The sequence below is a fragment of the Schistocerca gregaria genome, chromosome X, assembly GCF_023897955.1.
Source record: "Schistocerca gregaria isolate iqSchGreg1 chromosome X, iqSchGreg1.2, whole genome shotgun sequence".
In the NCBI taxonomy this organism is placed as follows: Eukaryota; Metazoa; Arthropoda; class Insecta; order Orthoptera; family Acrididae; genus Schistocerca; species Schistocerca gregaria.
Window position 1 is genome coordinate 426,030,650 of NC_064931.1, and position 25,400 is coordinate 426,056,049.

General features: G+C 43.3%; 1 protein-coding gene across 1 annotated transcript in view; it reads left to right on the forward strand.

Annotated features, from left to right (window-relative positions):
• Window positions 1-25,400, forward strand: part of LOC126298116 (Down syndrome cell adhesion molecule-like protein Dscam2) — a 337,586-nt gene that overhangs the window by 98,134 nt on the left and 214,052 nt on the right. Inside the window, exon 3 of the mRNA XM_049989436.1 lies at window positions 2,683-2,837. Within this exon, the coding sequence (XP_049845393.1) occupies window positions 2,683-2,837 (155 nt within the window). The remainder of the gene's footprint in view (window positions 1-2,682; window positions 2,838-25,400) is intronic.

Consider the following 25,400-nt stretch of genomic DNA (forward strand, 5'->3'; position numbering starts at 1 on the left):
CGTGAGGTCTCCACAGTACATCGATGTAGTCGCCAGTGGTCGGCGGAAGGTGCACGTGCCCGTCGACCTGGGACCGGACCGCAGCGACGCACGGATGCACGCCAAGACCGTAGGACCCTACGCAGTGCCGTAGGGGACCGCACCGCCACTTCCCAGCAAATTAGGGACACTGTTGCTCCTGGGGTATCGGCGAGGACCATTCGCAACCGTCTCCATGAAGCTGGGCTACGGTCCCGCACAACGTTAGGCCGTCTTCCGCTCACGCCCCAACATCGTGCAGCCCGCCTCCAACGGTGTCGCGACAGGCGTGAATGGAGGGACGAATGGAGACGTGTCGTCTTCAGCGATGAGAGTCGCTTCTGCCTTGGTGCCAATGATGGTCGTATGCGTGTTTGGCGCCGTGCAGGTGAGCGCCACAATTAGGACTGCATACGACCGAGGCACACAGGGCCAACACCCGGCATCATGGTGTGGGGAGCGATCTCCTACACTGGCCGTACACCTCTGGTGATCGTCGAGGGGACACTGAATAGTGCATGGTACATCCAAACCGTCATCGAACCCATCGTTCTACCATTCCTAGACCGGCAAGGGAACTTGCTGTTCCAACAGGACAATGCACGTCCGCATGTATCCCGTGCCACCCAACGTGCTCTAGAAGGTGTAAGGCAACTACCCTCGCCATCAAGATCTCCGGATCTGTCCCCCATTGAGCATGTTTGGGACTGGATGAAGCGTCGTTTCATGCGGTCTGCACGTCCAGCACGAACGCTGGTCCAATTGAGGCGCCAGGTGGAAATGGCATGGCAAGCCGTTCCACAGGACTACATCCAGCATCTCTACGATCGTCTCCATGGGAGAATAGCAGCCTGCATTGCTGCGAAAGGTGGATATACACTGTACTAGTACCGACATTGTGCATGCTCTGTTGCCTGTGTCTATGTGCCTGTGGTTCTGTCAGTGTGATCATGTGATGTATCTGACCCCAGGAATGTGTCAATAAAGTTTCCCCTTCCTGGGACAATGAATTCACGGTGTTCTTATTTCAATTTCCAGGAGTGTATGTTTCTTAGATAAATTTATTCGCCAAACTTCATTACTCTACATTAATTTACTTTTGGTGTGAAGTTTTTTTGCGTCAGTATGTGTATAGATAAAGAAATATTAATACACTACTGGCCATTAAAATTGCTACACCAAGAAGAAATACAGATGATAAACAGGTATTCATTGGACAAATATATTATACTAGAACTGACATGTGATTACATTTTCACGCAATTTGGGTGCATAGATACTGAGAAATCAGTACCCAGAACAACCACCTCTGGCCGTAATAACGGCCTTGGTACGCCTTGGCATTGAGTCAAACAGAGCTTCACTGGCGTGTACAGGTACGGCTGCCGATGCAGCTTCAAACGATACCACAGTTCATCAAGAGTAGTGACTAGCATATTGTAACGAGCCAACTGCTCGGCCACCATTGAACAGACGTTTTCAGTTGCTGTGAGATCTGGAGAATGTGCTGGCCCGGGCAGCAGTCGAACATTTTCTGTATCCAGAAAGGCCCGTACAGGACCTGCAACATGCGGTCGTGCATTATCCTGCTGAAATATAGAGTTTCACAGGGATCGGATGAAGGGTAAAGCCACGGGTTATAACACATCTGAAATGCAACGTCCACTGTTCAAAGTACCGTCAATGCGAACAAGAGGAGGCCGAGACGTGTAACCAATGGCACTCCATGCCATCACGCCGGGTGATACGCCAGTGTGGCGATGACGAATACATGCTTCCAATGTGCGTTCACCGCGATGTCGCCAAATACGGATGCGACCATCATGATGCTGTAAACAGAACCTGGATTCATCCGAAAAAATGACGTTTTGCTATTCGTGCACCCAGGTTCGTCATTGAGTACACCGTCCCAGGCGCTCCTGTCTGTGATGCAGCGTCAAGGGTAACCGCAGCCATGGTCTCCGAGCTGATAGTCTATGCTGCTGCAAACGTCGACGAACTGTTCGTGCAGATGGTTGTTGTCTTGCAAACGTCCCCATCTGTTGACTCAGGGATCGAGAAGTGGCTGCGCGATCCTTTACAGCCATGCGGATAAGATGACTGTCATCTCGACTGCTAGTGATACGAGGCCGTTGAGATCCAGCACGGCGTTCCGTATTACCCTCCTGAACCCACGGATTCCATATTTTGCTAACAGTCATTGGATCTCGACCAACGCATGCAGCAGTGTCGCAATACGATAAACCGCAATCGCGATAGGCTACAACCCGACCTTTATCAAAGTCGGAAACGTGGCGGTACGCATTTCTCCTCCTTACACGAGGCATCACAACAACGTTTCACCAGGCAACGCCGGTCAACTGCTGTTTGTGTATGAGAAATCGGTTGGAAACTTTGCTCGTGTCAGCACGTTTTAGGTGTCGCCACCGGCGATCATCTTGTGTGAATGCTCTGAAAAGCTAATCATTTGCATATCACTGCATCTTCTTCCTGTCTGTTAAGTTCCGCGTCTGTAGCACATTGTCTTCGTGGTGTAGCACTTTTAATGGCCAGTAGTGTAAAATTGTAGATAAATGGCTGAAAACGATAGACAAGTCAACAAACAAACAAGCTCCTTGCATCAGGTGAGAAATGAGACGGGCTGCGGCCTGTGGTGTGTTGCAGACGTGGCACCGGTGCTGGTGGCGACATTCGCAGGCGGCACGCTGCGGCCGGGCGCCGCCTGGTCGGCGCAGTGCGAGGCCGCGGGCTCGCCGCTGCCCACGCTCTCCTGGCAGCGTGACGGCGCGCCGCTCACCTCCGACGAGCAGCGCCTGCAGGTTGGTTTCTGCACTGCGTAACTCTAGCTATACCTCCGTAAATGTTTCCGTGATTCGACTGGTAGGGGTAGACCACCAGCCAAGGGTCGTTCCTTCTCTAGCTCCGCGTGATCGCCGAGTGGGCTGTTTTGTAGGTACGTGGAGAACCTTGTGAAGCGTCATTGGTTGCCATTTGGAAACACTGGTTGGTCACTGTTATCTGTCAGGCATAAAATTATTTTTGTTCTACATCTGCATCTATGCTCTGCACGCCATCTTACAATGTATGGTGATCGGTATTTCTACTTTACCCCTTCCCTGTTCCATCGCCGGCCGCGGTGGTCTCGCTGTTCTAGGCGCGCAGTCCGGAACCGTGGGACTGCTACGGTCACAGGTTCGAATCCTGCCTCGGACATGGCTGTGTGTGATGTCCTTAGGTTAGTTAGGTTTAAGTAGTTCTAAGTTCTAGGGGACTGATGGCCACAGCAGTTGAGTCCCATAGTGCTCAGAGCCATTTGAACCTGTTCCTTCCGTGAATGATACGTGGGAATAATGGCTGTAGGTTAAGTTCCGTATTAGCTCTGATTTCTGATGATTTTTGTCTTTATGGTCATTTCGCAAGAAATATATGAGAGGAAGTAATAAGTTGTTCGACTTTTCTCGAAACATATTCTCTCGGCATTTCAATAGTAAGTCTCCACAACGTCTCCCTTAAAGCGCAGCCACTTGTGTTTAAACTGCCCCGTGACGAAACGTGCCGCTCTTCGTTGAATCCCCTCTACCTCTGCTACTTATCCAACGAGGTAATGGTAATACTTTAGACTCAGCCGAGAATACGTTTTTCAAACCACTTCTTTCGTGGAGCAACTAAATTTCCTGAAGATTCTCTGTCGTGCACCTGATCTTCCTAAATTTCTTTCTTTGTATTTGGTCATTACAGGTTAGTTCGCTCCGGGTGGTTAATCCTACGTAATTTACTGTTTCCATTGATTTGTCGTCAACAGTGAAATCAAACAGTAGTGGATTTCTTCGCCTATCTGTTCGCAGTACGTTCGGGACAACAGCCAGTCCTTGTAGCTATCATCGATCCTCTTCATGTCTTCCTGCAATTCTTTACTGTCTTCTGATGTCGCTACCTTCTTAATGGCACCTACATCCTCAGCGGACAGTAACGTCCCCATCACACTTCCTTGGAGTACAACAGAAATTACCTTTCAATGTGTCGATTATGTTCAAACACGAGAAAAGTGTTTAGTTCTGTATGCAAGTAAGTCCTGAATCCAATCATAAATGTGACCCGATATTCGGTGAGATCGTATTTTGTTCAATGGCCACCAATGCTATAGTAGTTGTCACCCTAAGGACTTTGGTGACGGATAATGGCATGAATTTCGCGTGGTAACACTCAGGAAACGCTTCTCGTAAATATCAAGGAGATTTTAAGAATTGTTTCGTCCTAGTTTTCCGCAAAAAGCAGTTACATTGTAAAGGATCTTAGCAGTTACAGGTTCCTTACGTCAAACCACTCAACATAAATTCCTGGACCACTTCTGAAAGTTTGTCGTTAGCGTTCTCAGGCACCTTGTAGATTGGTCCGACTTATAACCCGTAAAGTACTTTAACTTTGTCCAGGACTCTCTCTAGCCCACGAATGTCCGCTGATTTAACGAGTCACAGAAACAACTCAGTAGAGGCGCAGACCGAAAGTACTGATAGCTACAGGAGGACACCAGGCACAAAAAGACGCCACCATAGAAATACGAAGAAGTAGGTTTAGTTTTTTTTATCCTACTGACTCTGGGGTCATTAGAGACGAAGGTTAAGAACGAATTGGAGAACTATGAGGCAAGAAATAATCTTCTGGGTCTGTGTATGAATCATCTTGTCACTCTCCTTTAGATGTCAGGAAAATGACGAAAAACCTACAACAAAATGAGTAGACATGGTCTCACTGCTACTCTTTCCGAACACGACTCAAATACCTTAAACGCTGTGCCATCTCGCTCTTGTAAACGCTCTGTTTGGTTTGTAAAAATTATCCCGGAATTAAGAAGTTATATGAAATTCAGAGGGAAAATCACTAAACCGATTTGACCTGTGGGACCTAGCATTATTCTATCAGAATATTCCATCGTTTGGAGAGTAAACCTATAAAAATGTGAAAATAATTTTCAGATTGCCCTTCGAAGCGGTCAACAGGTAATCTTTGTTTTAAAGTAAAAAAATGGTTCAAATGGCCCTAAGCACTATGGGACTTAACATCTGAGGTCATCAGTCCCCTAGAACTTAGAACTACTTAAACTTAACTAACCTAATGACATCACGCACATCCATTCCCGAGGTAGGATTCGAACCTGAGACAGTAGGAGTCGCGCGGTTCCAGACTGTAGCACCTAGAACCGCACGGCCACTGCGGCTGGCGTTTTAAAGTCCATCAGATAGAGACAACTGACACTGCATCACATCATCGTCACATGACAGCAGTAACGCCAATGGAATCTGTAAGTACGATATCCAGTTTCGAATACCAGTCTGCCACAAGTTATTATATGCTAAGAAATATTCCACGCGCTGCAGGTTCAGCATTTCAGAAAGAATTTCACTGTTATCGTGTCATGTAATAACATAACTTCGTACGGTAGATCTTTCACAGTCTGACAGAACTTTATAAATGAGGAAATGTTTGCTTGAATTGATACTATGATTACATTTACATATTACGGCACTTTTGTGCTCAGGTCATTATAAAGTGCTGTACTGTAAAATAAAGAGACAAATCACACAACCTACGTAAACTGAAAAATAGATTTTGACACAGCTACCCAACAGTTCAGTCGGCTCTGAGCCGTGGGAGCGTGAGGACGGCCCCGCGCGCCGGCCAGTGCTCCGCTGCCGGCGTTGTTTACTTCCGCGTCGTAGATTTAAGGCTTGTGTCCGTCCACCGTGAACAGCATGTCGAGCGCTTACCGCCGTGCGACCCTTAAAGTTTGCTTCCCAGCTGAACATGCGCGACCACGTGCACATGAAGTTGAAACGTTCCTACGTGTAGAAGTTCGTTTAGATCCTAACCACGTTCTCGGAATCCGTTTTTCGATCACGAGTAGTGTCGTTTATATTAAAATGACAAACACCGAGGTGTGTGAAGATGTTCTTCGCCGACATGTCAATGGACTTAAGTTCAAATACTCTGATGGTCACGTTGGAGAACCGTCCATCCCAGTCCCTTCGATCTCCACGTCGTGTACCCAGGAGACTGAACACTTGAACTCGCAGAGTACGGTCAACGCACGATTAAGGTGTTTGAACTACCTTTTGAACTGCCGAAGGACGAAGTTGTCTCTGCGTTACAACCATACGGTAACGTCATCGGTTACGTAAAGGAAAAATGGCAAACCTTCACGACCTACCATGTCCTTAATAGTGTGCGTCAGGTCAAAACTGAACTGAAAAAACATATACCTGAAATTGGCGAGGTGCGAGCCATTGTCATGTACGACGGCCAACCCCGAACATTTGCGGGTTGTGGACAAGAATGCTACGTCTGATCCGCCTGCATGCGACGCCGCCTGATCAAGACGCCGGGCGGCGAGGAAGCGTCCCCAGCGGTGATCACTCAGATCCCTGTCAAATATGCCACGGTTTCCCAGGAAGGTAGCACCTCTACACAGTGTCTTCCTGCTCCGTAGACGTCATCTGATCAGGTAGATGCAACCGCTACTGACATTCCTTCTGAGGTGTCACAGAAGTCAGATCCTGACCTGCCGAATCTTCGCAGCACGGTGACTGAAAATGCTACTGAGATGGACGTTGATCCGGGAGTGGTACTTGCTTCTGCTTTCCTTCAGACTGGTCCGGAGTCAGACGAAAGCGACCCGCAATCGAACTCTGAACGACATGTTCGAAAACAAGGGTCGCCACGAAAGAGAAAGAAACGTAGCCGTACACCCCCTGATGAATCCATTCTACGGATGGATACCAGGGATGCAGACCCGAAGATGGACGACGAACCGCTCTTTGATGACCAAAAGTCTGATGCGAACGACCCGCCACAGGCGACCACTGGCAACGAACAACCCTCCTTACTGGCGCCGTCGCCGCCACAGGTCGACGTTGAAGAGAGCCTATCCGCTGAGCCGAAAACTACGTCTCCTCTCCACGTGGATGATGTGCACAGCCGATGTCCTACCGCAGTATGAGTGTCCTGGGCAGACGACGTGGAGATCGAAGGGACTGGGGTGGACGGTGCTGATGAGGGACGCCCCCATCGGTTGCGCCCGCGCCCGCAAACTCTCCGCAATAGCAGCCTCTTCAACGGACCGGCAAGATCGACGACCTCTCGCTCCTGAAGATGGAGCACCACCTGTGCCTGTGGGTCTCCAATACCAGAATTATCGTGTCGCAACGATTAACCTCGCGACCTTCGTCCGCCCCACAAACTAGCACTGCTCCGCGATATGATTTATGATGCGGACATAGATATTGCGCTTTTTCAGGAAGTGCATGTCGCCGATTTTTCACCACCACATGGCTTCACGGCGCATCTTTCTCCCGCTTCGGACACCGGTAGTGGTGTTGCAATCATTTTACGAGAAGGTCTTCCTGCCGAATATGTCCTATACCTCCCCAGCGGCAGAGGCATGGCCCTTACTCTCTTTGGTGTACGCATCATCAACGTTTATGCGCCGTAGAGCTCCAACTAATGTCGTGAACGCAATGCCTTCTTCGCGAATGAAGTTACACCCCTTTTTATGGGACCACACGATGACTGGGTCATGGGTGGAGACTTCAACTGCACCCAGCGACCTCAGGATCAATTGCCGCGTCACTCACCATGAGCAGCTCTGGAAACAGTCGTCACGCGACTACAATTTGTTGACACGTGGAGACATGTTCTACATCTACATCTACATCTATACTCCGCAAGCCACCCAACGGTGTGTGGCGGAGGGCACGTTACGTGCCACTGTCATTACCACCCTTTTCTTTTCCAGTCGAGTATGGTTCGCGGGAAGAACGACTGTCTGAAAGCCTCCGTGCGCGCTCGAATCTCTCTAATTTTACATTCGTGATCTCCTCGGATCTTTTGGGCTTTACGTACTACACTGCACACTCCTCTAGCCGACTAGATCGCATCTACATCTCGCGATCCCTAATTCGACACACTCGACAGGCTGAAATCTGGCCTGTTGCTTTCTCATATCGTGAGGCTTACTTCTGTGATTTTGTTCTCACAAGACAGGCAGTATGGCACGGACGTGGTTTATGGAAATTGAACACGGCACTTCTTAATTCACCTGACTGTGGACTTCTAATACAAGACACTTGGATCACATGTAATAGACGCCGTCCCACGTGTCCGTCTACCGTATCGTGGTGGTTCCAGTGTGCAAAACCTGCTCTTCGCAAAACTTTGTTCCGGTATGGCAAAGATGTTGTCGCCTGGAGAAAGAGCACTATGGACTTTTACTACAGGATCCTACGAGAATGCTCCACGACGCCAGCCTCCCGTGAGTGCCATACGAGGATGAACCACGCTAAGGCCCAAATCTCCAATCCCATGCGAAGGCATTTGGAAGAGGCGATATTGCGATCTCTTACTGCTGTTCGCATGCCTCATGAACATCTGTCGATGTACCATATCATCCAAGAACGCCACAATCGACGCCGTAAATTGATTCACGTCCTAAAAGACCAAGAAAGGCGTCGCTACGTAGCCAAATCTGCAATAGGGAATGTGCTTCACGCCCACTACCAGCAGCTCTACGCCGCAATTCCACATTCCCCAGAGCTGATCGAGGAAGTCTCACAGCTCAACTTCGGTGGTATCCCAGGAGATGCGGCGATTGACTTGATGTCAGAGGTAATTGATGATGAAGTCCGCGATGCGATCTGGGCAGGAACCACCAACACTCCCCGGGACCTGACGGTCTTCCGCTCGTAATTTTATCGCACCTTCCGTGATTTGTTAGAGTCCACCTTCACCTCCATCTGTTGGAAACTGATGTCTCCGGAAGTACCTGTGCCGGACGTTTTTATGGAAGAAATTATTATTCCTGTACATAAACCGAAAGGTGGCAACAATATCAGTGATTATCGGCCCATCACCCACCTTAACAGTGATATGAAAATCTTCACTCGCCTTTTGGCGGCACGACTTAAAAATGTTGCCCGATATGTTCTGTCGCCAGACCAAGCATCTTGGGGAGGGGATAATAATATCCGCACGGCTTTATGGTGCTACAGGGATATGACGAGGCAGAGAAAAGTTACCAAATATCAACTTAAAATTACATAACGCAAACATTTTTAACGGACGCGAATTCATACCCAGCATCTCTTGTCCCTGTTAACGAACTACTAGAGTTGTTAAATATTGCTTCTTCTGTGAGATAAAGCCTTGTGTTGGACAGGGACTCGAACCCAGAACCTAATCGGACTGATATCGGAGCACAACCAACTGTGACATATCGGATTTTCTCGGGAGTAGCTAGATGTTTTAACTGAAATGACGAGACAAAACATTAATTTTTTCCTTCCCAGGACTCAAACACGGCACCTATGGCTGTTATATTCTAGAGAAGACGAACGTTAAATATGGTTTTGTTGCATGTTTGAACTAGAAATAATATGACGAAGAGTTGAGAGCTCACAGGGAATAGAGCCCCACACATATCGTTGTTGACTACACACAAAGAGACGTCAGCTACCGAATTTTTCTCCAATAGCAGCTCGGAATAACATCTTGAACTTACAGTGATCCCGCAAATAGTTCTGTGGGCCACTGGGAGTCAAAAACGTCAGATATCGTTAGTGTTGACAACGAATGAAAACACATTAAAATCAAAATTATTATCCACCAGCATATAGGTGTTCTCATGCAAGAGCTTGATAATACATAATGAAATCTTTAGTTCCGGGGCAGGATTCGAACCCATTCACGCGTAATATGTGGAGATGTTGAGGAATCTGCACTTTTGAACAAACAACAAATTGTCGCCGATCTGTATTGTCACGAAGGGATCAAATTCCGTGTTAACGGCGGTCTGAGTTGCATTCTCAGTTCAGAACCAATTTTATCGACATGCAGAAGCTCAGATAAAAGTTTAGGTTAGTGTTGTTTAACGTCCCATCGACAACGAGGTCATTAGAGACGGAGCGCAAGCTCGGGTTAGGGAAGGATGGGGAAGTAAATTTGGCCGTGCACTACCAAAAGAACTATCGCGGCGTTTGCCTGAAACGATTTAGGGAAATCACGGAAAACCTAAACCAGGATGGCTGGAGACGGAATTGAACCGTCGTCCTCCCGAATGTGAGTCTAGTGTGCTAAGCAGTGCGCCACCTCGCTCGGTCTCAGATAAAAGATGGAATAAGTGTCCTGTGACCCTACATAGCGTTTGTTTCGTCACTAGAAATGAATGACTGGTATAAGAAAGGTTAGTGGTGATAGAGTTTGTACACGTCGCCACTCCAGACTTTATTGCGGTTCAACCTAACGTCTACTTGGCAGCGAAGGAATATCATATTTAATGTGAATTTCAGACCACACTGTCATTATATCTTCTTCATTCGGTGTAGCCAGAAGAGAACGGACTCTTTCTCTCCCTATCTAAAATCATTGACAGAAGTTGGTATCGAACCCAGACCATAGGTATAATAACCTACCAGCAGTCCAACAGACCACCAAATCCTCATTTTTTTATCGTAACACCGTTGGGCCACACTGGATAAAAATTCTGACACACAGGCTCCCTGTAGTAAATTGCATGTTGTTCAGTAAATTCATTTATTTGGTTGACCGAATCTCCATGAACTAGCTGCCTCGGCTACCCAGTGCATACATTCCACTGTATTTTGTAATCACCGAAATAAAATCACGTAACTGCCACCTACTCACAACTGCCAACAGTGTAGGATGCAGAAATTTAAATAGGAAGTGTTCCTTTCCACTTGAGCTATGCTATTTCGCTATCTGTTTGTAGAAAACGTCGTGCAGGGCTAAAGAAAAGCTGTAACTGTTTCTGTCAGAAGTCTAGACCTGGCCATTTGCATTATCACGCAGCGCTTTGGGATGCAGAAGTTCTAGAGGGATTGTTGTTCAGCTCTGGTGCTCTTGTAGCTATGCGTCAGGTAGTAGCGTAATGGTAAGTGTCGTGCATCGTAGATAAAATGTCGCGAGTTAGGTTACATTTACTGCTATTTTTTTTAAAACGAAATTCTGCTGTCTGCTGAAGTTACCAATCTAATGGAAATTTGAACATACTTCCCTTCACTTCTCAACCCAAAATAGTCGCATGTGGAGAAAGGGCTAACTTCTGTGACATTTTGTTCTTTTCAGCTTTAATACACAGCCAGGAAGCAGATGCATCTCGAAGCTTTTGTATTGTGTATAGGGAGAGCGCATCGTGCCGAAATACGTTATAAAAGTATTTTCTACATTAGCTGTCTTGTGGTAGTGGCATTTTATTCTTCTTCAAACATTATTTGACAGCTTTAACTCAGAACAAGTTTTCTACATGCATGTAATCAATAAACTGCATATGCACTGTCAGACTGTTATAGATAACATCAGAGAATTCGCATATATCGTTGATGATTAATTTCACTCTCATGTTTACTATTATTTCAACAACACTAAAGGAACAACGAACCCAACACGTAATCGGATTGTTAACTAAGAAAAATCAAATGTTATGTATCGGTTTATCTTACGTGCTGCTAGGTATTTGAATCTAAAATAAGGATTCAAACTTTTGTTCCTAAGTGACAATCGAACTGCACACCTACGGCGCATCCACGAATTTAGCTTAAGTATCAGTTGCTTACTCACCAACAGTAAGATGTGTGCGTGTTTGACCAGAAATAACGACACCTATTGCGATTGTTGGCAACACATGAACAGACATTAAAAATGCACGTTAATTTTCATTAGCAGGTGGGTGTGCACTTGATAGGGCTTGAAATTAAATTATGAATATTTTTGTACTGCATCCTTTGGAGGAGACCTAGAGAAGATTGCAGTCTTGAGAAAAGGAACGAAATGATTGAACTATACGAATTCGAATCACATTCCAGCAGCAAATTTTTCAAGGTCTCTAGTTCAATCAAGTACAAGTAAAATAAGAGCCCTGTTGCTTTAAATGGCTATCGGTTCATCAAATAATATAAAATTTTCTAATGTAAGTAAGTTTACTGGCGACTGTATTTCTGTTTGCCATGACTTCCGCTATGTCATTTCCCAACGTAAACCGGCTCTGCCCAGTTGGTAATGAAGGAACGTGATGTTTAATGCAGATTATGGATTATAAAGTCTTTCTCTTGAGGTTACCAGGGGTAAAATAAATCTGTTTCTGCCTCTTAAAAGTAAATGGCTGAACCCACGCATTGCATCTGTGATAATTTGTTCCACCAGACCATTGTGGCAACATTTCCCAGCCTCAAGAGTGTGCTGAAACGGATGATGTGCTTAGCTTACAAAATTAGTCACGTTGGAAAAAATGCAAGTCTATTAAATGGTTAAGTAGAAGCAAGCTACAGACGCGGAGATTATGCTATTCTCATGTCAGCAGGAAGTAAAGGCTCTTCTAGGCATCATAGGAACGAAGTAAAGACATTTTTAATTTTCCCAAACTGAGCAAATTTCTTAGTTCGAGAAAATCCCCTGTGAAGTGTGTAGTTACCGGATAATTCGTTTATTACCGTCATTATTACTATCATTTTATTCATACCGCTGCTGGAACACATGTGCTTGAAGATCATTTAATGCCTTTTGGTCACTATAGAAGTAGTTTCAGAAGAACAGGTTCTTTCCCTGTCTACGGAATCCTTTTCATGTTAGTATCAAACATCAGCAATTACTCGTAGATTACATTAAAACTAAAGTAATTGATGAAGACGTTACTTGATAACAAAAACGCGCTGCCTTTCTTCATTTACTTGCTCCTAGAAATGGCAATCGAGTCCCCCCAAACCAAAGGGCAAGAGATCTTACTGCCTTCCAATATACGTCGCTGTCAGTTCATCAATACGATTTGGTCGACAGGACCTGTTTCAAGTTGTGTATGACAGACAATGTTTTAGAAAATCAATTGTTTTCCTTTGAAATAAACAGAAAGATTTTCATTCTAAGCTATCCAAGTTCAAAATTTTCATAATATTAGTTCAAATTTAATATCGGCTTCTATAATGTAGAAAAGTATTTCACAGTTGCAAAACTCGCATCCGACTCATTGACCTTACACTTAGTGGTGATTTCCCTAAATCACTGCAGGCAAATGCCGGGATGGTTCCTCTGAAAGGGCACGGCCGACTTCCTTCCCCATCCTTCCGTACACCGATGAGACCGATGACCACGCTGTCTGGTCTCCTTCCCCAAACAACCAACCAACCAACACTCAGTCGCTGAGTGTCTAGTATAAACTCTAGGTAGAGTGACTCTAGCTCAGAGTGAATTTACTGAACATGCTGCAATTTACTACAGGGAGCCTGTGTGTCAGAATTTTCATGCAGTGTGGCCCAACGGTGTTCCGATAGAAAAATTAGTCAGAGAAATGAGGATTGGGTGGTCTGTTGGACTGATGATAGGTTATTATACCTATGGTATGGGTTCGATACCCACTTCTGTCAATGATTTTAAATAGGGAGAGAAAGATTTCGTTCTCTTCTGGCTACACCGAATGAAGAAGATATAATGGCAATGTGGTCTGAAATTCACATTAAAGATGATATTCCTTCGCTGCCAAGCAGACGTTAGGTTGAACCACAATAAAGTCTGGAGTGGCGACCTGTAGAAACTCTACCACCAGTAACCTTTCTTATACCAGTCATTTATTTCTAGTGACGAACCAAATGCTATGTAGGCTCACAGGACACATATTCCATCTTTTATCTGAGCTTCTGTACGGCGATAAAACTGGCTCTGAACTGAGAATGCAACTCAGTCCGCCCTTAACGCGGAATTTGATCCCTTCGTGACAATACAGATCGGCGACAATTTGCTGTTTGTCCAAAACTGCAGATTCCTCAACATCTCCACATATTACGCGTGAATGGGTTCGAATCCTGCCCCGGAACTAAAGATTTCATTATGTATTATCAAGCTCTAGCATGAGAACACCTATCTGCTGGTGGATAATAATTTTGATTTTTAATGTATTTTCATTCGTTGTCAACACTAACGATATCTGACGTTTTAGACTCCCAGTGGGACACAGAACTATTTGCGAGATCACTGTAAGTTCAAGATGTTATTCCGAGCTGCTGGTGGAGAAAAATTCGGTATCTGACGTCTCTCTGTGTGTAGTCAACAACGATATGTGTGGGGCTCTATACCCTGTGAGCTCTCAACTCTTCGTCATATTATTTCTAGTTCAAACATGCTCACATGTCGCCGCTGGTGCAACAAAACCATATTTAACGTTCGTTTTCTCCAGAATATAACCCCGATAGGTGCCGTGTTTGAGTCCTGGGAAGGAAAAAATTAATGTTTTGTCTCGTCATTTCAGTTAAAACATCTAGCTACTGCCGAGAAAATCCGATATGTCACAGTTGGTTGTGCTCCGATATTAGTCTGATTAGGTTGTCGGTTCGAGTCCCTATCCAACACAAGGCTTTACCTCAGGGAATTTCTAGTAAGTTACTTCTGAAGAAGCAGTATTTAACATCTCTCGTAGTTCTTTAACAGGGACAAGAGATGCTGGGTAGGAATTCGCGTCCGTTAAAAATGTTTGCGTTATGTAATTTTAAGTTGATATTTGGTAACTTTTCTCTGCCTCGTGATGGCTGGGTGTTGTCTGATGTCCTTAGGTTAGTTGGTTTTAAGTAGTTCTACGTTCTAGGGGGCTGATGACCACAGTAGTTAAGTCCCATAGTGCTCAGAGCCATTTGAACCATTTGCTAACTGATACTGTCTAAAATTGATTTATAACACTCTCTGTATGCCTAATCACGAATGACTGTTAGTTTGCGTCAGTCACGAAATCTTTGCTTAGTCTGCCTGACCTGGGTTTGAATCCTTATGCAGAACGAGACGGTACGTCGTGTCATTTGAAGTTCATACATATTCTCAACTAGCTGCTTGTGAAAAACTTAAATTTTTAATGTCATTTTGTGTTAAATAATAAGTACAGTAGGTTACTTTGAAGAGGAAATCATGAATCCGACGAACTTACTACGTGCATTACCTATCTGACGTAATAATGAGAGTGGTAACATTTCAGGTATGTCATTTATTGTAGTAAAAGTGAGCTTACAAGCCTCAAGGACAGTCTTGTCTGTGATAAGGTGTTCCCTGATATTTGTAACATCGTGGTATTACTTTACATCTTGAGTTACTGCGATACCGAGCTGGGTTTTTTAGTGGTGACTTGTTGGAACCATTTTCAATAGTCAAACGACTGTTCCAAGAAGCGATTAGAGGACCTGCTAGATAGCCGCGTTATGCCGGTTGTATGCTAATCAGGTGAAATGCAATTCAGGTCTTTCGGATACTTATGAGCACGACTGTACAATGGCAGACTCACTCCTCCGATAACAATAGGTCGATCCGTACGTCAAGGTTGCCCTCTATCAGCGATTTTGTACGCCTTTTCCTTGGAATCTTTGCTATGTGGACTAAGAGAACGTTTGGTAGGGTTGTCCATAGATCGCTACCGATTCTGTTGCACGGCCTATGCTAACGATGTAGTCATCTGTTTACGTAATGACGACGATGTTCGAGCTGTTTTGACGTGGGTAGCGACTTATGGTGAGGCATCGGGTAGCTCTCTATTCATAAGTAATTCAAAAGTTGTTCTCATTGGCACGGGACCTCCCGTGGAGTGTGTTACACCTCTCACCACCGTTGATACCATTCGCTGTTTGGGAATAGATTTTTCATCTGATTTCCGGCGTTCAGCCACCTTCAACTGCTGACGCTTCCTTTTATTGATCAGAGCAGGTCTTATGGACCATAGACTTCTATCCCTAGATATTCTCCAACGAGCTCGATATATCAACATATATACCACATCCCGAGTTCCCCATGTAGCACAAGTTCTACCTTTCCCGCTTACTGTGGCACGTCGCATGTTGGCAGCGATGGCATCTTTCGTCAGCTCTGGGCTGTTGTTCAAAGTTAACTATGCAACCCTTACTCTTCCCCGTGAACGAGGTGGGATAGGTCTGTTTCACGTGCCGGATAGAGCTCGTGCCCTATTTGTCAGCTCCCCGATGACGGTATGGACACGTTGCCCAACGAGACTCACTGGTCTCCTCCTGTCGGCATAAACACCGGTCTCACTGTCAGCCCCAGTGATGATCTCGGATATTCCGGACCAGTTCCACTATATAAGATACTTCTTTCTTGAACTCAGTTCTCTACGGCTCACCCTACCAAGACAGCTTTTACTCAAGACAGAGGTACCATACAATGTCCTCCAATTAGGTCGTCCGCCTAACCCGATTGAACAAAAGTTCCCCTAGGTTGACTGGCGTCATGTATGGCGCGCGGTGTTCACCTGTTACCTTGACACGAATGTTCAATCTGTCTGGTACCTAACTGTCAGTGGTAAGCAAATCAACCAATCTCGCCTTCATCGTATCCACTTCGCCCAGTAACCTCTATGTGCCACGTGTGGAGTGACCGACAATGATGAACATCGGCTTGTTTGCGGACCAGCGGCGGAGGTTTGGCAATTGATTCGTCGTATTGTGGCTTTAAGCGCGGGACATTCCGGATCGGATTACTCCCCTTTCATTAATATTTCCGGAACGTGGCTATTTTCGTCGGACAAAGACCAATGCTGTGAATTGGATTCGAGGACATGCCATTCACTACCTATTTGGACAACCTGTAGACTCTGTACTCGATTTTTTGACATACCTCAATGACCGTCATTATGTCGTTGTCCGACATCCAAAATACAGACAATATTTCTCGAACTTCCTTGGGAGGGCTTTCCACGACCCGCCCCGCAGCTGGAATGTGTTAAGCCAAGAGAGAAGAAGGTTTCCTTTTTGAACCAATGAACATTCCTGAACAATTGAACTGAACACATCAATTTCGAGAAGACGTGACTCAACATATTACCAGCGGGGCGCAGAAGGCCTCTGATCAATTACACAACAAAAATAAACAAAAAATACAAATAAAAATAAAATTCAGAAAATGGAAGATTTCGTTTTGTTTGTAAGGCTAGCCCTAACCTTGAAGTCCGATATTTCCCCTGGTATATAGCCAGCTCTCTGGGGTAGGTTTAGTTAGGCGCCAACGCCTGAAGTGGACCAGATTTTCTTTTTATAGGATGAAAAGTGGCGATGGCACTTAGTTTCTTTTTTTAGTTCCATTTTTCTAAGGGGCTTTAAAATAAGAGAGAAAAAATAAAAAAAAATAAAAAAATTTGGAAAAAAACGAAACAGGTCAGATGGTAGAGCACTTGCCCGCGAAAGGCAAAGGTCCCGAGTTCGAGTCTCGGTCCGGCACACAGTTTTAAGCTGCTAGGAAGTTCCCTATCAGCGCACACTCCGCTGCAGAGTGAAAATTTCATTCTAGTATATATATAATTTGGCTGTGTTTAAGTCTAGCGGCCGATCAATCACTTGCTGCATCTGCTCCAAGCTCGTCGACCAATAAAATGGAACTTTCAGTTAAATGCAGGCAGGAATCTGCGTAAAGAGTGTTCACTACACTCACAGATTCATTTTACTGTTCTTTTCGTAGTAACAAGTTTATGAATTGCCAACAATGATTGTTATTACGTGAAGCCCGCGTACAAAATGCACGACTGCCTGGAAATGAATACTGTCAGAATCAGAGTATTTGCCTCCTAGCGCTGCCAAAATCAGACTGTCCGCGCCGCGATAGCTGCCTGCTTCTTTTCTTCTGGAACATATAAAAACTATAAATATATCACTTTACATAAATGAATTTGTATGAAAATTTATTCAGCTTTTCATTGCTGCCTTCAGTTTTTCATTACATTCTCTAGTTTTTTCGTAAATTCTCTTTATATCATGGGAAACGTTATTTGTTGTTATATTGTCGGTAATAGATACAACCAATTAACAGTAAGCGTACTCATACTTCTCTAACTACGTTTAGTTTACAATATTGCCGCTACTTTCAACATATTAATTAATCTTGGGGCTACAATGCACTATTTTCCAGTGCGGAATACACATCCCAGTAGTTATATCTGGACTGGTAATGTTTATAACAATTATGTTTTGATTCTTTAATAGATACAAGACCTTTTCATAGACACTTCGTTTATTAAAATCGATGAAGTGGTTGTAAAATCTTTAACTTTTGACGTTTGCAGTGCTCACAAAGTATTTAACATAAAATAACTTAGAAACTAGGCATCGTACCGACTGCGTGTAATAATCATCGCACTCGTGGTAATGTTCTTCTTTTATTTGGGGTACTGGCTTTCTAGTATCTTATGGGTTCACATTTTTTTATTGGGATATCTTATATTCAGCATTATAGCCGGTCTCTCTGGACAGTTATGGCTACCTTTTCTTCATTCTTTGTCCCCAACGGCCAGCGAGCACAGGAAATTCTGAGCACGTGTTTTCAGAGCATCCTGAACAGCTGCTAGCCACCTCCAGACCGAACGACCCAGTAGCAAAGGCTCAAATAACGTGTAACGTTTGTGTGAAAGTAGCAAAATTAGTCTCATAGGCTTCCGTTTCCTTAATGTAAATTTTCGCAACTTTACAAGCCTCCATCTACGATTATGTCGATGGTTAAACAGTACTTACATGTAAATGCTGCTTTTTTTTCCTCAGTGAAGGGAAATATACCCATCCAGAGAATCTTACTGGCAGACTTCAACTTACGTGGTTACCTTTGAATCAGCATTACTCAGAAAGTGGTACCACACGTGATCCTTTAGAGAAAAGCAAAATTAGTGATATTCAGTGACATTCTGTGTTTTTGTGGTTGACGTGTAAACAAAATCGTAAAGGAATATAAATCTGTCAGTTTCCTCCTAAAACGGCAATCATCATAAGACTGCAACACTCTCAAGAAATGCCAGGTTCCTTACTTAGGTGCCCCCCGTTCTTTGTATCATAAAAATATGAAAAGCGATGTTGAATTTCATTGTCAGCTGTCATTATGTACAGTTTCATAGACAGTTCACATTAATACAACAGTCTTAAAAATAAATTTGCCCTGAAACGCGTTAATTAGCCACGCTGAAGCACCACGTAGTTACTGCTGTGGTGTGAGCGAGAACCAACTCGCACTAGCAGCTATGCTGAACTGCTACACTTCTTAGTGTGCCTGCACCTGTGAGAAGCCGGTTAGCCCGCCAAGAGCCCCAGGCTCAGTGCAAGTGTCACTCTGTGCAAATTTTCCGACGCCACTGAAAGCGGCTCCCACCTGGCCCGTTTCCACCCATCTTTATACTGTCAAACTCGCGGTCGAATTGCTACCGTTTTTCTTCTGCACGTCTTAAATGCGATGTTAAAACATTTATTAAAAAAATAACTCTGGAATTATTCTTTACCTGCAAGATAACAGAGCATATGAAAAAGATACTTTTTTTGCAAATAATTCTGACCTTTTAATAGTTCTTAGCTATCAGAACCTATCAAGTTCTGATGAAGACTATAACAGAATGGGAAGGAAAGGTTTTAGTGTCATATGATCTCTCTCTCTTGTATTGCCGCGTAATTTTAGTTGGCAGCTTGTGGCTACATCGTTTATTTGACCCTCACAGCACGAAATTTATAACTAAGACTGTATCATGATTCTTCTGTTAAACTGCATATGTGTGATTTCATCTCCCTCTTGTACCTAGTGTTTACATTAAAGGCTCACAACTTCTATCACAAATTCCGATTACTTCCCCTGTGTACTGCATTTTCTAAATATATCTATAAATCAGTGTAACGTTACTAAACTGGGAATTCTGATGGTTTTCGATATATGGGATTAGGCAACGCATTATATGATTCTTGTGCCACTAAGTGCTTATGTGACAATGGAATCAGGTATTTTCCAGTGTATACTTCTCACTGCAGCATTGAGTTGTTACTGGGTTTATGCAGCGTGCAAGTTGCCACTGGCGAACTGTTCACACTACGCAAAGCATTTGGTAACGAATGATACTGAACTGTGTAGCACAGGTTTAAATGTCTTAACAACAGCAGTCTGCAAGAAGTAAAAAGATGTTTTTAACTCTATGGAAGACTGCCTGCATCCACATAAGTCGGTATTGTGCAGACTTGTGTCTGAATACTCTACGTTTTACACTAAGATTGTTAGTCTTCAATACTGGTCCGTTTTCATGAAGAAAATAACTACATTGTGGTGTAACCGTAGCCATCATATTAACAGATGACCTATCTGAGTACTAGCTGTATCAATATAGAACGTTCACATGCAGTATATCACATTACCAAAAATAACATTTACATCCTTTGGAAGTACATAAATACACAGTATTTTGCTAACTATACTGTAAGGTTTCTGACTGCGTATCTCTAATGCAATGTAGAGTATGCATATCTTCCATATCTCTCATGCCCGAAGTAGCACGTAAACTAATGTCTTTTGTCGTATGTCACGCTAGTACTGCGTTTTATTACAGTAACACTAATAATATGTAACAAATATTCTTCTAAAGAGACTGCATAAACAACGGCTGTTGTAACCAAGAGCACTTACGAATTTTAATTTGGCTTTTTTCCCCTGTACTTTTTAAGGAGAACCAATTGGGAATGGAGGTCAATAAACGAATATTTTATGCATGTCTTCTAATGTACTGAATACCTCCGAACCCATCACTTCCTGTTATATTTACAACTAATGCAGATATCTTGTATTGGCTTTCGTATTTAGATTTTCCGATACTCTATTTTTAAAGTAATTATTAAGCTTCCCACACACAGCTTGTTCAAGTACTAGTTTATATTTTTCCTTTGTGACAAAGGCTTTGCACAATAACTGTACTTAAAGGACTAATTTCTATAATACGGACTTGACTTAGTGTATTCGATATGTATTTCTTCTTTTTCTTAAGACCTATTAAATAACATTATTTATGGGAACAATAACAGTTTACAATTCTCTTTTGTTAAGACCTGTGGAATAAAAAGGTGCACAATGTTGATTCCACCCCACACAGATATATCATAACCATACCTGTTTTTAAACCCATCCAAAAAGGAATGAAGGCTTATAAATAGATTCTTTCGCGTATTCGGTAATGTAATAAATACCCTCGAATCCGTCATTTTTGTGCAGTTAACCTGACATGTGTCCACTTTATAGTGTTTATATTAAATGGGGATATCTCTTATCCACCATTCGTGACCAAATGTTTTACATGTTCTGTGTGTAAATGTATATGCGTCACCCAACCGGGTGTAACTTCCTTCCTTTAGCATCCAACAATCACTTGGATTCCCCTAGCCAGCCACAATCTCTACAAAACTGCCTGCCAAATCACTTCTTATTTTTCCACAAAATGTCTACTCAGAAAGTCATCTGTAAACACACAATACTCATTGCAATTGCCTACATTAAAACACACGGATTATGGTGGAAGTATAGTGCATTATAATGTTAGTTATGGTATGGTATATGAGTGTGCTGACTTAAGCTACCTTAAACATAGCTTTATCCTTATTGATTTCATATAAAATCTCGCTCCATGACGATGTAACAAAGACGATGCCCATTTTTTACTTTCTCACATGTACATAACACAGAATACGGATCACCTCCTGCAGCCTAAGTTTCGCATATACTCCAAACATCCAAGATATACGCAACAGACGGAAATAAAAATCGATAACATATGTTGTTGCTGTGGTCTTCAGTCCTGAGACAGGTTTGATGCAGCTCTCCATGCTACTCTATCCTGTGCAAGCTTCTTCATCTCCCAGTACCTACTGCAACCTACATCCTTCTGAATCTGCTAAGTGTAGTCATCTCTTGGTCTCCCTCTACGATTTTTACCCTCCACGCTGCCCTCCAATACTAAATTGGTGATCCCTTGATGCCTCAGAACATGTCCTACCAACCGATTCCTTCTTCTGGTCAAGTTGTGCCACAAACGTCTCTTCTCCCCACTCCTATTCAATACTTCCCCTTTAGTTATGTAATCTACCCATCTAGTCTTCAGCATTCTTCTGAAGAACACATTTCAAAAGCTTCTATTCTCTTCTTGTCCAAACTGTTTATCGTCCATGTTTCACTTCCATACATGGCTACACTCCATAAAAATACTTTCAGAAATGACTTCCTGACACTTAAATATATACTCGATGTTAACAAATTTCTCTTCTTCAGAAATGCTTTCCTTGCCATTGCCAGTCTACACTTTATATCCTCTCTACTTCGAACATCATCAGTTATTTTGCTCCCCAAATAGCAAAACTCCTTTACTACTTTAAGTGTCTCAATTCCTAATCTAATTCCCTCAGCATCACCAGACTTAATTCGACTACATTCCATTATCCTCGTTTTGCTTTTGTTGATGTTCATCTTATATCCTCCTTTCAAGACAATATCCATTCCATTCAACTGCTCTTCCAAGTCCTTTGCTGTCTCTGACAGAATTACGATGTCATCTGCGAAACTCAATGTTTTTATTTCTTCTCCATGGATTTTAATACCTACTCCGAATTTTTCTTTTGTTTCCTTCACTGCATACTCAATATACAGATTGAATAACATCGGAGAGAGACTACAACCCTGTCTCACTCCCTTCCCAACCACTGCTTCCCTTTCATGTCCCTCTACTCTTGTAACTGCCATCTGGTTTCTGTACAAATTGTAAATAGCCTTTCGCTCCCTGTATTTTTCCCCTGCCACCTTCAGAATTTGAAAGAGAGTATTCTATTCAACATTGTCAAAAGCTTTCTCTAAGTCTACAAATGCTAGAAACGTAGGTTTGCCCTTCCTTAATCTAGCTTCTAAGATAAGTCGTCGGGTCAGTATTGCCTCACGTGTTCCAACATTTCTACGGAATCCAAACAGATCTTCCCCGAGGTCGGCTTCTACTAGTTTTTCCATTCGTCTGTAAAGTATTCGCGTTAGTATTTTGCAGCTGTGACTTATTAAACTGATAGTTCGGTAATTTTCACATCTGTCAACACCTACTTTCTTTGGGATTGGAATTATTATATTCTTCTTGAAGTCTGAGGGTATTTCGCCTGTCTCATACATTTTCTCACCAGATGGTAGAGTTTTGTCAGGACTGGCTCTCCCAAGGCCGTCAGTAGTTCCAATGGAATGTTGTCTACTCCGGGGGCCTTGTTTCGACTCAGGTCTTTCAGTGCTCTGTCAAACTTTTCACGCAGTATCGTATCTCCCATTTCATCTTCATCTACATCCTCTTTCATTTCCATAATATTGTCCTCAAGTACATCGCCCTTGTATAGACCCTCTATATACTCCTTCCACCTTTCTGCTTTCCCTTCTTTGCTTAGAACTGGGTTTCCATCTGAGCTTTTGATGTTCATACATGTGGTTCTCTTATCTCCAAAGGTCTCTTTAATTTTCCTGTAGGCAGTATTGGTAAATACGTATCCCAATTAGAATGTTGTTCGTTAATATAATAACCAAGCATCTTGCCAATTGTCCAATGAACTGTGCGCCCGTTGCACTGAGGGTGTAACGGAGTTGTGCGTAATTTATGTATTTTTAGTAAGTGGCATAGCTGTTTCATTAATTCAGACATAAAATTAGGTCCCTGGTCTGTGATAATAGCTTCAGGTACGCCAAATTTAAGTATCCAGTTTGTTCAAAAAAAATGGTTCAAATGGCTCTGAGCACTATGGGACTCAACTACTGTGGTCATTAGTCCCCTAGAACTTAGAACTACTTAAACCTAACTAACCTAAGGACATCACACACATCCATGCCCGAGGCAGGATTCGAACCTGCGACCGTAGCAGTCGCACGGTTCCGGACTGCGCGCCTAGAACCGCGAGACCACCGCGGCGGGCATCCAGTTTGTTAACTAAAGCTTGGGCAACTGTATTTGCTTGCTGATCTGGGAGACTCGCCATAGCTACATATCGTGAAAAGTGATCTGTAATTGTAAGAACATACTTATTACCAGCAGGTGTTTTATGAAATGGCCCGTAGAGATCCAGTCCACAGATTTGAAATGGACATGAAGGCTCGGGGAGCCTCTGTAAGGGTATTTTTCAACTAGAAAGTTCAGCTCGTTCTGCGCACGCAATGCAATTACGAACGAACTGCGCAACATCCTGCTTTCTGGTTTGCCACCAGAATCGCTCTGCTACACGTCTTTCGGTTTTCCGCTGTCCACCGTGTCCTGCAAGGATATGATCGTGGGCTTCTGCCATTATTTCTTGTCTAAGGTGTTGGGGAACAACAATTCGCGGTCCAAGTTTTGTTTTACGGCATAATACACCATCTTCAAAGCAAAATTGTTTTTGAGTTGCGTAATTTTTGCATTCTGTATCCTCATCTTGTGCCTGTCTCCAGTCCTCAGTATCTCGGCCTGTTGCTTCCAAAAGTGCTATTTTCCGACTTAGGCAATCTGCATTCTTGTCTTTTTTTGCCTGGTTTATGGATAACTTCGAAATCCATTTAGGAAAGACATAGGGTCCAACGGGTGAGACGACTAGATGGATCCTTTAACCCAAGCAACCATTTTAAAGCTGCGTGGTCTGTAATAACCTTGAATTTTCTACCATACAAGTAGCATTTAAAGTATTTGATGCCATAAATAACACTTAACAATTCTTTCTCCGTTGTGGAATAATTTCTTTCTGTCGTTGTTAGTTTTCTCGAAGCGTAGGCTATTGGGTGTTCCGCGCCATTAATATTCTGACTCAAAACAACTCCTACTGAATGACCACTTCCGTCACAAGATAAAATAAATTCTTTGTTATAATCTGGGTAGGCTGATACAGGACTGTGTGTTAACTTATCTTTAAGGGTTTGAAATACTGATTCACAATCTTCAGACCAATGAAATTTGGCACCCTTTTTTAATAATTGGGTTAAGGGTCGGGCAATTTCGGCAAAATTTTGAACATATTTTCGGTAATACGATGCGAGAGCAATGAAACTTTGTACTTCCTTAACTTTGAAAAAGATTACGCAGACGCACAGCATGTTCATTAATGTCTTTGGAGAATACAATAATATCGTCTAGATATACACAACATTGCTGGTTTTGAGTCCTCGCAATACTCCATGGAGTAGTCTTTGAAAAGTTGCTGGTGCATTTTTCAAACCGAAAGGCATTTTCTTAAATTGCCAGTGGCCTCTAGGGGTAGAAAATGCTGTTTTATGTCTATCTTCAGGTGCAACTTCCAATTGATGATATCCGCTACGTAAATCGATTGTTGAAAAGTATTTACTGTTACCCAAACTGTCAATGATATCTGTAATGTTTGGAAGAGGATAAACATCTGAGATAGTTTGTTTGTTAAGGTGTCTGTCGTCACAACAAAATCTATATCGTTTCGTACCGTCTGGAGACTTCTTTGGAATAATTACAATATTTGAATTATAAGGCGAATCAGAATATTCTATAATTTCATCTCTTAGACGCTGTTCTAAAAATTCATCCATTACTGGCTGTAAGTGATGTGGAACTCTATAAG